General features: G+C 34.9%; 2 protein-coding genes across 2 annotated transcripts; both read right to left on the bottom strand.

Annotated features, from left to right (window-relative positions):
- LOC18594062 (D-amino-acid transaminase, chloroplastic) lies at nt 3,681–7,097 on the bottom strand. The gene is made up of 5 exons (XM_007021512.2): nt 6,192–7,097; nt 6,022–6,092; nt 5,060–5,235; nt 4,281–4,954; nt 3,681–4,025 (listed from the first exon to the last, which is right to left on the bottom strand). Exons 1-5 carry the CDS (start codon nt 6,226–6,228, stop codon nt 3,925–3,927), a joined length of 1,059 nt encoding a protein of 352 aa, XP_007021574.2. The 5' UTR covers nt 6,229–7,097; the 3' UTR covers nt 3,681–3,924.
- Nucleotides 7,176–11,035, bottom strand: LOC18594061 (probable aminotransferase TAT2). Its single transcript, XM_018124508.1, has 7 exons — nt 10,583–11,035; nt 9,464–9,803; nt 9,130–9,348; nt 8,499–8,558; nt 8,059–8,214; nt 7,882–7,975; nt 7,176–7,585 (listed from the first exon to the last, which is right to left on the bottom strand). The coding sequence occupies exons 1-7, from the start codon at nt 10,834–10,836 to the stop codon at nt 7,458–7,460; spliced, it is 1,251 nt and encodes a 416-aa protein (XP_017979997.1). The 5' UTR covers nt 10,837–11,035; the 3' UTR covers nt 7,176–7,457.

Below are 11,899 nucleotides of genomic sequence, written 5' to 3'. Positions count from 1 at the left end.
TAAAAAATAAAAAAGTGAATATTTAATTTAAAATAAGAAAGAGTACAAAAGTGCATAACGTGTGACAAGTGGGGATTGGGCCACTGAGAGAGAGAGAGAGAGCATTAATGAATGGAGGAAAGTTGGAAGAAAGAGGAGTAAAAAACCCCAAAGAAGAGTCATTGCATAGAGCTTCGGAGAAACCATCACCACTCTAACTTTACTGAAATACAACCACTTGGAAAATGAGTGGAAGAAACATATATTGCCCATCCATTGCAGCAAGTTGAGGCAAAGAATAAACTATGCTTTATAAACTTGTCAGGCCCTAAAAACTCAAACTGAGGCCAGCGAATGCTTAATACACTAGACTTGGAATTGGATACTAACCTTGGAATCCAAGTCCATGCTGATTTTTTCTGTTTTACAAGGAAAAGGAGTCCAAAGTCTGATCTTCTTTATTGTAGAATATCAGTGCATGAAGAAGTGAGCTTTGAATCATTTAACCGTTTGCTTTCACCTAGCTGTTGTCCCTATTCAAAGATACCTTTATAAACGAGTAAGCATTTAGTAGATGAAAAGAAAGTTGGCAACTGTCATTAAAGCCATGTGCCAGGCTACATCACAAACTTAAGATCAACTAATTCATCTAAGAAGGTAGTTAAACAAAACATTAAAACCCTTATGCTAGTGGTTGGTAATTGCCATGGAGAAGGAAATAAAGGAAGCTAAGGAACAAGTTGGGTCTTATCTAATGTTTTCAACTTCTCCATGATACAGTGTCTGTCACCTTGTTGAATAATGAGATATGAGGCTCAACCCTTGCCAATTCATGGGCCACTGTCGCCTATTACTCTATTCTTGTTAGTTGTAGGCTTTTCTTTATTTTATGTTGTAATAAACATCTAAGTGCCCACAACATCTAATCAGAATATTGAAATATTTGAAGAAGGAGATTCAAATCCTACTCTTTTTGAAAAAAAAATCATACACCCATCAATAAACCAAATGCCCGAATGCTATCATACCCATTTTATTATTCCAGACTTCATCAAAATGAGATCCTCAAATTTCAAAAATTGGTATTATCTACATGAGGTGCCTCATCTAGGTTTATTTGAAGTATCTTCTTACATAATATACATCTCTATTTATTTGAATTATGTTTAATAAAAGGATCATACTTGCAATAGTTTAAAAAGATTTTGGATTCAATTGGAACAATGAAAGGTTAACTAACCTAAAAGGATATTACAAAATTAAGAAACACAATCATTTTATCCCAATACTGTACCAGCCATACTCAATGTTGCATAGTAACTGTTATTGAACAAGTGAGCTTTGATCATAAAAATGTTTGCCTTTACCTAAATATTGACCCTACACTCAAAGCTGCCATTAACAAGTGGGGAAACTTGTGAAGTTAAAAAAGGTCTGAAAAGATAGCCGGAAAATATAGCCGGTAATGTCATAAAGCCATGTGCAGGCCCCCACAAAATTCCTAGATGCCAAACTTTAAGATAGAACGGATCACAAGATAAATGCAAAGAAAGATGCTTTTTGAATGGTGTGAAATGTGTGTTTCTCAAAGAAACATAGCTCCCCCAAGACTCCATATTTGGGAACTTCTACTATCTCTAAGAAAAAGAGCATCTGTCCTCTTCTCCTCTCCCCATCTTCCCACATCTTCCTTCATTTCTGTATTTATGCAGGCATGCTGCTGTAAGATGAGAGGGCAAAGCTTTGGTCAAGTTATATATGCTTTGACGAATTGTTCAATATCACAATTTTGCAGATGATGCATGGAAAGGCAGTTATGAGGAGGCTGATCGCAGCAGCATTTCATTCTTCTTCGGAACAGGTGGCATTCGGAAAATTTTTCTGTTTCTTCTATGAGTTAGAAGAGAGCTGGGAGTTGTTCTGCAATGACAAAACCTAGCTATTTTCTAACTCATCTAAGAAGATAGTTATACACAACTTTAAAAAGCTTGTGCTAGTATACCCTTTGCCATATCAATCTAAAAGGGTAAAGATTTGCACAAGTATATAAAAAAATAATCAAGAAATTGATTTATATATTTGTTAGCAACATGTTTAACATATGTAGATTGTATAGAGTATGCCAAATATTTATGAACTATATTGAAGGTTCAGTTCACTGTTTTAGCAATGGTAGATTAGTACACTAACTACCATAGCCCTCCATGAATTATCTCCCTTAACCACTATATGTTTGTTCTATAAACTCTAGCAATTGTTTTGTAGTGAGAAGCTCTTTTTTCTTTTCTATTAACTGTGTATTTTTGTTTTTCATTGCCACTAAATTGGGTTTAGACTTATACTGAGTAGTTCATTTTGGTAGCTTAATCCAGATTTGTATGGCAAAATCAAATATCATTCAAGGTTCTAGTGATTTGTGTAAAGGAAAGCAGAAAGCAGTTCAGGACTTGCATCATATGAACTTCACAGATATGTTTACGATTATAGCAGGCACAATACAAACAGACTGCTCTGCATGATACATACTCGGTACTCTAGAGATGTGGTAAGTGATTGAAATTCTACACCATAGAAGATGTTATATTGTAAATCTAGAAAGTTGTATTTCTTATTAAAGCTGGATGTTCTGCAAACGATAGGCTGTTGATTTCCCAGTGAAATAATCTGTTTAATATTTCTCAGATTCCTGATCAGATTGAAATATGTTCATGCATAACTACATGAGCTAAGAATGCAATACTACATAATAGCTAAATACTGAATTACAATGTGCATGCACAATGTCACCAGAAAATATTGGTTGATCTGAATGATATCCAACATGAATCAAAATAGTATTGCAAGACAATGCTGGAAATAGGCAACTGGAACGATCACTTCTACGATAACATTATAGAAGGCATAAGTGCATAACCGAAAAGGAAAATATATCACACTAGCACAAGATGCTTTTTTACGCAGAACTGATGCATTTAGCACTATATCAGATTCTTAAATGGAATCCAAAACTGCTTAACAGGATAGAAGCATACAAAAATGGATGAAGGTACAAAAACCCACCCTGAAAACATATATGAAGTACACTTTCTTCAATGGAGACTGGAGGAAATGTTTCCAGAAAGCTTAGATGCATAATAATTCCTATGGGACCTTATCCAGAAAAAGTGAGTGCACTAAGCTCTAATGGTTCCCATGAAATCAAGAAACAGAACAGTTTCTTACCAAAAAGTTTTCACATTTAAGATTCACAAGTTTCGCACTGGTATTGACTTCCTCAGCCAGTTTTTACCATTTGATATTCCTTCAAGTTCATACTTCATCATATTCCCATGAATCCATGTTTCTCTCATTGATCATCATTCGTTCCCAATTAGGTGAATATTGATTATAAATTTGAAACAGCCTCCAAAATGGCTCTCACTAAATAGCATGAAAACTGTAGATATGTTTCTAGCAGCTCCTAGAAAAGTAGAATGATACAGAAGGGATATTAGACATACTTCAATATGCAATAAATAAGAAGAATCAATTTGAGTGAAGATTAGCTTATTTCCTCTGCTAGTTGCTATTAGTTACAGCATCGGAGTTACAGAAGTTCCATATTTTACCATGTTTGCCTGTATGCATGTGTATATGTACATGTATATCTGTGAACATTTAGTATGTTAGTAATCATATATAGGTATGAAGGAGTCAGTCTATGGATGTAATGCATCAATCATTTACTCGATCAAATAATGAGTCATCAGAATGATGTTCTTGCTAAATAACACAAACAGCAGTGCAAGCTATTAGCTTCTTATTCAAGTCCTTTTCTCCAATTTATTCAGAAAAGGGCAAAAACAGAACATACACAAGGCTCTTGCAAGGATATGCAGCTGCAATAATAAGCACTACGATGCCTAACAGCAAGATCCCTTTTTAGCCCCCTTGGTGAAATTTGGATCAGTTAATGTATGGAACAGGAAGCCTCTGTGTATCAGGACCTGCTACCATATCATGCCAAAGCAGATCAGAGAGTGCCATTGTCAAATCTCCCACTTTTCCTTTAACAAGGAAAAATAAGCAACACCTTGGTAAGAACATAGGAGCTAATCCGTAGATAGGCAAGGCAACATAATTAGAGATGTGATTAATAGATGCATGTAAACACTAAATTTCGTCCATTTTAATGAAGCAAAAATTCTTAAAAATCTCTATGTGACAGGTTACTCTTCTTGCAAGGATAGTGTAGAGGACGAGCCTAAATTAAGGCTTCCTAAACATTAAAAAGTCATCTTACTATAAAAGATTGTACGTACCATCTCCAATGGGCTGTTCATCCCACATGATGATTGGCAATATTGGTAGTGTGCTTCCTACATACATCATTTCAGCTGCACTTTTGGCTTCCTCGACAGTAAGATTGGCAGTTTTCACACTTTTAAGACACCCCTGCTGAACCAACTTAGGTGCTAATTCAAGAAGCCTTTTTGCAGTACATCCACTTAGGATCTTATCAAATTGAGGCAAAATAAGCTCCTTATCATTGGTTATAAAAGCCACATTCACGTTTGGACCCTCAGCAATAAAACCTTTCTCATCAACCCAGATAGAAGCAAATGCACCCTTGTCTTCAGCTTCCATTACCGATAGAACATTTGGTAAGTAATTTACGTTCTTCATTGTAGCAAATAGGGGTGATTTGATAGGGATGGTGGAAGTTATCACTTTAACCCCTTTTTTGCATTGGGAGAAGTCATCATCAATGACTACAGCGTAGAATGCAGATGTAGGCAATCCGGCAGGAGAAAGCAAGAAATTACCAGGACCTGCACTCAACCAGTATCTTAGAGTTCCTTTCTTGCACTGTGATGCTGCAGTCAATTGCACAAGAATACTACGAAGAGTTGATTGAGGAAAGGGAGAGGAGATTCTTGCTTTTGCTGCTGATCTAAGAAAGCGTTCTAAATGGGCATCCAGCTCATAGAGATAGCTACAAAAAGAGATAGTTTAAACCTTACAAACATAGAATCCTGCTGATAAAGTGTTATTAAAGTATATGTCAAACTTATGCATCAAAGAGATATCATGCACTTACCCATCTAGAATGATTGCTGTATCAAACACACCATGCCCTCGATGAACCATGTGATCATCTATGGGAATTACCATCATGGCAGGATCAAGAATGATCCCTCCAAAAATGCTGGAATACATAGCTGGGTATGGTTTCTTATTCACCGAACTCCACTTTTTGTCCAGCTTTTCAAGCAACTGGTTGAGACAAAATTGGGATATACAAACAAGGTAACTAAATGTTCAAAGGATGTAATAGATTGAGAAGTGCATTGAGAAAAACAATACTATCAATAATTTACAAAAGAAGAAGGTAAGTTTTCAGTTAATAATCAGAAATATAACAGCTCATAATGGTAATCTACATGTTACCAGCTAAACAACCATTTTTAAATTCTTATTTTGGGGACTTAATCTGCAAGACTTCATATAGGGATTTTAGCAAGGAATATGAAAACTTGGTTATCCTGGTCCTTAACAACTCCCAATCGCATGAATTTTTTCAATACTTCCACTCAGTTCCTTTTTATACTAGCAATGACCCTACTCCCAAGCACATAGAATACCAATATATAACCATCAGTAGTACAATAGTTTCATAGACAAGGCAACTGAAACAAAGAAATATCTACTGAACAGAGAACTGATACTGGGGATTCTCCGGCAAAATCCAGTATTTATTGAAAAATAAAATTTCCAGCATCTTAAGGAAAATAGTGATTATCACAATTTTACTGGCATAGAACCATTTCTGCAAGCAGGCTAAATGCAATTCATTCAAACCACTCAATAAGCTCCTTATAAGCAATTCATCCATGTACCAAAAGATGTTCTTAACTATTTGCTAAGGAGCAAACTTCTGACTTATTGACGAAAACCCAACCTTTTTCTATTGAAACAAAAACATACCCAAGAAAACTTGACTTGAAAGACAAAGAAGACGAAAATGAATTGAAAGACAAAGTTGGGAATTTGAGTTTTAACCTCCGATGATGATGAGAACACATGAACCTTATAGTCACTGCCACTTCCAATTTCCAAGGAAACCATTTCACCTTCCACCCAAACAAAGAAAAACACAAAACAAGAAATAAGTTCAATAACTAAACACCCAAATTAAGAAATATCAGTAAAATCAAAGAGGGAAGGATCACCTGATATCTTATCAGAAGAAGGGTTGCAATCTGCCATAGTTGTAAAAATAGATAACCAAAAGATACCCTTTTGATATGGAAAGAAAAAGAGAGGCGTTGGATATATAAGAAGAGTGAAGGAGCCTGGTTTCTGTTATGTAAGAGAGTGGAATCCATGATTTTATAGTTTGTCTTGCAGTGCTTGGACATTGAAGAAAAGTGGCTTAATAGTTTTAAGTACATAAGTTACGAGCTTCAGGTAACCGTGAATTTTGTTCTGTCTTCTTTTTGAGCAATATGTTGTCATTTTCTATATTCTGCATTGAATATACTCCTAACACAGACACACATCCTCATATGTAAGACATCCCCAGCCGGCAATTGGCAGTTTACTCTTTTGGTTCTTTCTAAAGAAACATTTAATAGATTATAATTATTCTAAGCACAACACCTGCTTAGTGTATGCTAAAGAGATGAGTTTAGTTGGTTTTCCATGTCATGGGTTGTCCTTTTCTGTGGCATTTTATTACATTTAATTGTCCACAAAAGGGGCCAGAAAAAGAGGTAACATAGTGGAGATCGAATGAAACAAGCACTGAAGTTCAAAAATATCTGCTAGGGGGAATAATGGAACTAGCAGCAGATTGTATTTAAGCACTGAAGTTACACTCTTTAGATACAAAGTGTTTTACCTAACATTGCCTAACATTACCCAAATCTTTTATTCCTGCTTCTGTACTCTTTTCTCCTCCCTGTACTTGCTCTGTTTTTGGTCCCCATTGATTTGAGGAATCCAACTTCAATAGGTAATCCCTGAATTACTGAGCTACCCAAACCCATCTAAGCTTTATCATTGTTACTGGTTAGAACTATTCTAAAAATGTATTCATTGCAAATGCCAAGTATTTTTCCCTGGGAATGGATAATTGAAAGCTGTTATGGTGGAAAATTTGATCAACTGGTGTTAAGTCTGTGTACTTAGACAGATGAGAAAGATGACAAACATAACAAAGTAACAACTTCTTATACATTATATCATTTGGCACTATAAATTTTACTACATGTGGAAGAAGACTACTTTGCAGATGACCTCTAACATTCAAGTTAAAATTTCCCATAAAAGAAATAACATCTAACATCTGCAAGTGTTATTAACAATAAATCAACAAGCATTATTGACCAGTTGAAGAAGCATAATATTATTCTATTATTAAAGATATGCTGGCAGCAGGAAATGGTGTCAGTATACTGTGTGAGGCTTGAGGGCATGTTGTGTAGCCTGTACTTTCAATATATCTGCAGTATCTTGGTATGTCTTTCACAGAAAGACTTCAATCTGCCCAACGCTTCTTTCAGAGAGGGTGGATCAGCAGCAAACGTGATTCGAAGCCAATTCTTTAACCCCACTGCAGTACCTGCACAAGACACATGCTTCTCAGTTGTAAGTGATTACAGAGCTACTTGAAAACCTAAAAATATGAACTCAAAATTTCATGAAATTCCTCTTAATCTATGTGACTTTGCTTGTCTTTGTTCCCAAATATTAAAAGGATTCCATAATACAGATTTCGAGTACAAATCATAGAGTTTATATAATCAGACTAAAAGGTCATGATAAGGCTCCTGTTTGAGCTTTTGAGATGACATAATTTCCTTGTTTTTCTGTAATCACAGGCCAGAGAGAACCATGCTGCTTTCAATTTTTATATACCAGGAAGAATGATAACAGATTCTTCTTTGGCCAGCCTGAAACAGAAGTCAATATCATCGCTGATGTCTTCCAGGTCTGAAAGATTTAGTTTAATCTGCAATACATATACTAAATTAGCATATTTCTGAACCCTTTAGTTTCAAACACAAAGAATTGCAAATTATATTACTCCATTACCATGACAGCCATAGATCCCTGAGGCTTTTGGGGACAACTAATGCAAGGGATCTCCTTTATCATATCCCAACAAATATCTGAGGTCTGCTTCAGTGTGTTAATAGTTTTTCTGAAGAAAACCTCATCAGTTTGCTCAATGATACAGGGAACAGCTGCCTAAGACACCAAATAGAAAGCCACAGAAAGAATGCAGTGAATACCTTTGGTAATGGCATAATGCAATTTATAACATTAGCTCTATTATAATGATTCAAAATCTTATTAACATTAGATTAATCATCCCTAAGATCAAGCACAAAATTAGCTATGATATGTGTAACAGCAATACTGTATTATTATGTCTAACTTCTTAACATGGTTTTGTAAGTACTTGTAGTTGTGAACAACAATAGGATGTTCTCATTTCGTTAATCCATAAACAAGCCAACACCACAACATACCTGAATAAAAGTTGCAGGTCCTCCCAAAATATCAAAATACTTCTTTATACGCTCGATAATCTGATAAGAACAAAGATTAGGACAAATATGCATCAGAGAGATTCAAAAATTGATTGTTTCATAATAAACCTATATCATACAACAGAACAGATTTTCAAACATAAGAGGTAAGAAGTGCAAATCGGGTGTTCAATATTGACATCACAATGATTGCATCAGGTTTTTCTCTCTTTTTTTTCCACATGGAGAAATCACTGATTAAAAGCCCAAGAAAGTTACTATCAGTAGCACCTCTCATAAATAATACACACAACAAAAGTCTGGACAAAAGTTAGATTGCCAAAATTAATTTCAGGATAAAGTAGTTGGCGGATGTTGAAAGTGAATATGAACATCGATAGCATTTACTGCATTGAAATGGTTTGAGAAATGTCCAGGCACCATCCATAGAGCATCATTATTGTTGAAATAGACAATGCATGGAGACCGTTGGTAGTGCATCATTATTGTTGAAATAGACAAGTACCAGAAACAATTCCATGGAGTTATTGGGGGTTTCATTATTGTAGCGTTGGGGCAAATACCAAAGTATAACATCAAGAATACTGATATGTAAGAGAAGGAAGAGAACCTTAGGATTTTTAAACATGCCACAGGGGTCACTCATCACGAACCAACCAAGTCGCCATCCGGGTACTATCCATCTCTTTGATAGAGACCCTAGAGTTAGGACCGGAACAATTGATCCGAAAAGTCCCATTGGTACAAACGGGTTGTCCCCAAAAGCAAGGTGCCCATAGACTTCATCAGCAACAACAGGAATTTTAAGCTTCTCTGCAGTTTCTGCAATCTAAGTACAATAAACAAACAATTAATTATTCCCACTAGACCAATACTATAGGCAAATATAGTCTTATCAAAGTCTCATTTCCCTGTGCTGCATTTCCTTATCCTAAGGTACTTACCCTTTTCAAATGTTGGTAGGAGTACACATTGCCACAAGGATTGCCAGGGTTTATGATTACTAAACCAACTGTGTTCTGATCTGCAAGTGCTTCAACCGAATCGAGATCAACTTCCCAGCCTTTCTTGGGGAGAAGATCAAAGTACCGAACTTCTAGACGTCTAAAGGTAGCACAGAGTTCATAGATTGGGAATCCAGGCCTTGGAAGCAAGATGTTTGCACCTGGTCGTCCAAGCATTGCCAATGCTACATCAATAGCTTGTGTGCAGCCAGATGTGACAAAGACATCATCAGATGATAGCTTGTAAGGAAGATCACATGACAGATATTCTGCAATTGCCCTGTTAAAAGTGAAAACATGAGAAAATGAGTAAAGAAAATTTCAAATATATGGTACTGGTGATCAACTGCAAGATTCAAAAAAAAAAAACTGCATCATCCCACCAGAGGAAACCCACACTTTGAGGTGAGAAAAAAAGAAAGAAAATTAGTAGCTCTAGATTGCATTAAATTCAAGAACAAGTAAGAAACTAAAGCTAGACTGTATTAAGCCTAGGCAGACAAGTGCTTGAAAATATCCTTCAACTGCAACAATTAAATAACAAAGAACTTGAGCAAGATTGCAGAAACCCAGATTTCTACTCTGGGTCACTTTCAAATTGAAAGTTTGCAACAGCAATAAATGAGAAATTAAGTCTAGAATCAAAGAATCATAATATTTCTTTTTAATTATACTGACCATGAGAGCGAAAGAAGAATCACTAATAAAATCAAAATGAAAACAAATCCAGATTACTTGCATGTCCTCAACTGCAATTGCAGAATTCGAGGAACTAAACAAATCAATTATTAGAGTAACCATGAAAATTGAGAAGCAAAAAGTACTATTGCAATAGATATAAAAATTGCTTTGACAACAAACAGGTACCAAATGAAAGATGAATTAGCAGAAAGTTAGCTGATAACTGTCAAAGTAGAATGCAGAGTTAACACAATTAGATGAAACTGAACATATTTATACTGAAATTCATGCTGAAGAGAATTACAATTCAAAGCAACAGCAAAAAGAAGAACATGCAAGCAGCATTCCCAAAGCAGTAACAAAGCTGAGGAAATTTACCTTCTGGTTTGGGGAAGGCCAACAGTGGGTGAATAGCCATTGAACTTCTCAGATTGAAGAGCTTCAGCAACAGCTTCTCCGGCAACATGAGTAGTATGAAAGCAAGAATAAACAGTAGGGTCACCGATACCTAAAGAAATCAACCTCTTCCCGTTCTTTTCATCAACGTTTTGCATTAACAAACTAAGGATGCCTTTGATCGTGATAGTTGAAGCTGTTTCCATTTCATGGTTCAGTACCGTTCCATTCTCCATAGTTTTAATTCTTCAATAATAACTTTTCTTTTTCTTTTTCTTGAACACTTTGTGGCTCTTGTTTTTGGCTTCTTCAACGAGTGGAGAACTGCATAAAGAGAGAGGGAGAAGGAGAGAGAGAGAGAGAGACAGGCTTTTTCAGATGGAAAGATTGGTGATAGAAGAAAAATGTACTTCCTTAACCACACGTTAAAGCTGCTTTTGGTCCTTTGCATGGCAACAAATCAATTTATATTGGTGGTGGTCACTAGTCAAGGAGAAATAGTTGTAGACTTCTTGCTTAACTGCCAACCAGGAATACTGTAGCAGCATCTATGGTACTCACGTTTAGTTACTAACAAACACGAACCAATGCATTCAATTTCTTTTCTTTTTTTGTTTATTTGTCAAAAAAAAAAAAGCACTCTTGAACCTTAGGCCAGGATGTAGAAAGGGATAGTGCGAACCAAAGTTATTTTATTGTGAGAATTAATGAACTTACTATAGAATCACCCAAAATTAAAATTAAAGAAATAAAAAGAAAAGATTAAATTAATTTAATTTATGAATACTACAATAATTTGTCATCGGTGCATCAATATTACTTTAAAAAACTTTTTATTTTCTTAATTTATTCAACGAATATATCATAATTTTCATAAATAGTGTCTTCTCGATTTAACAAATACTTTTATATATTAACTTAGAAAATTCTTTTTGTAAGCTCTAAAAATAAATAAAAAATAACAACAATATATGCAATCTTCTACCCTCAATTATTTATAATAATTGCATATTTAATTTTAAACTTATTATACAGTGCGTTGTTGTATTTTCAAAATTATGTCTCTTCGTATAAAAAGTTATAAATGAAAAATTGTGATCATTTGAAAGTCACATCAATTGCCATGTTAATATTAAAATTTTTAAATTTTATCCATAATTATAAAATATATAAATAATCTAAATATAAAAAAAAATCATAACATTTGTTCCTTCATGCATATAATTATATTTTTTTACATAAACCATCAAATTAATATTTAAGATTCAACATAACAAAAAATTAAAGATAATAAAATTA

Source organism: Theobroma cacao, chromosome 7 (assembly GCF_000208745.1).
Source record: "Theobroma cacao cultivar B97-61/B2 chromosome 7, Criollo_cocoa_genome_V2, whole genome shotgun sequence".
Taxonomy (NCBI): domain Eukaryota; kingdom Viridiplantae; phylum Streptophyta; class Magnoliopsida; order Malvales; family Malvaceae; genus Theobroma; species Theobroma cacao.
The sequence above is the reverse complement of the archived record's forward strand: the minus strand, read 5'-3'. Positions and strand labels throughout refer to the sequence as shown.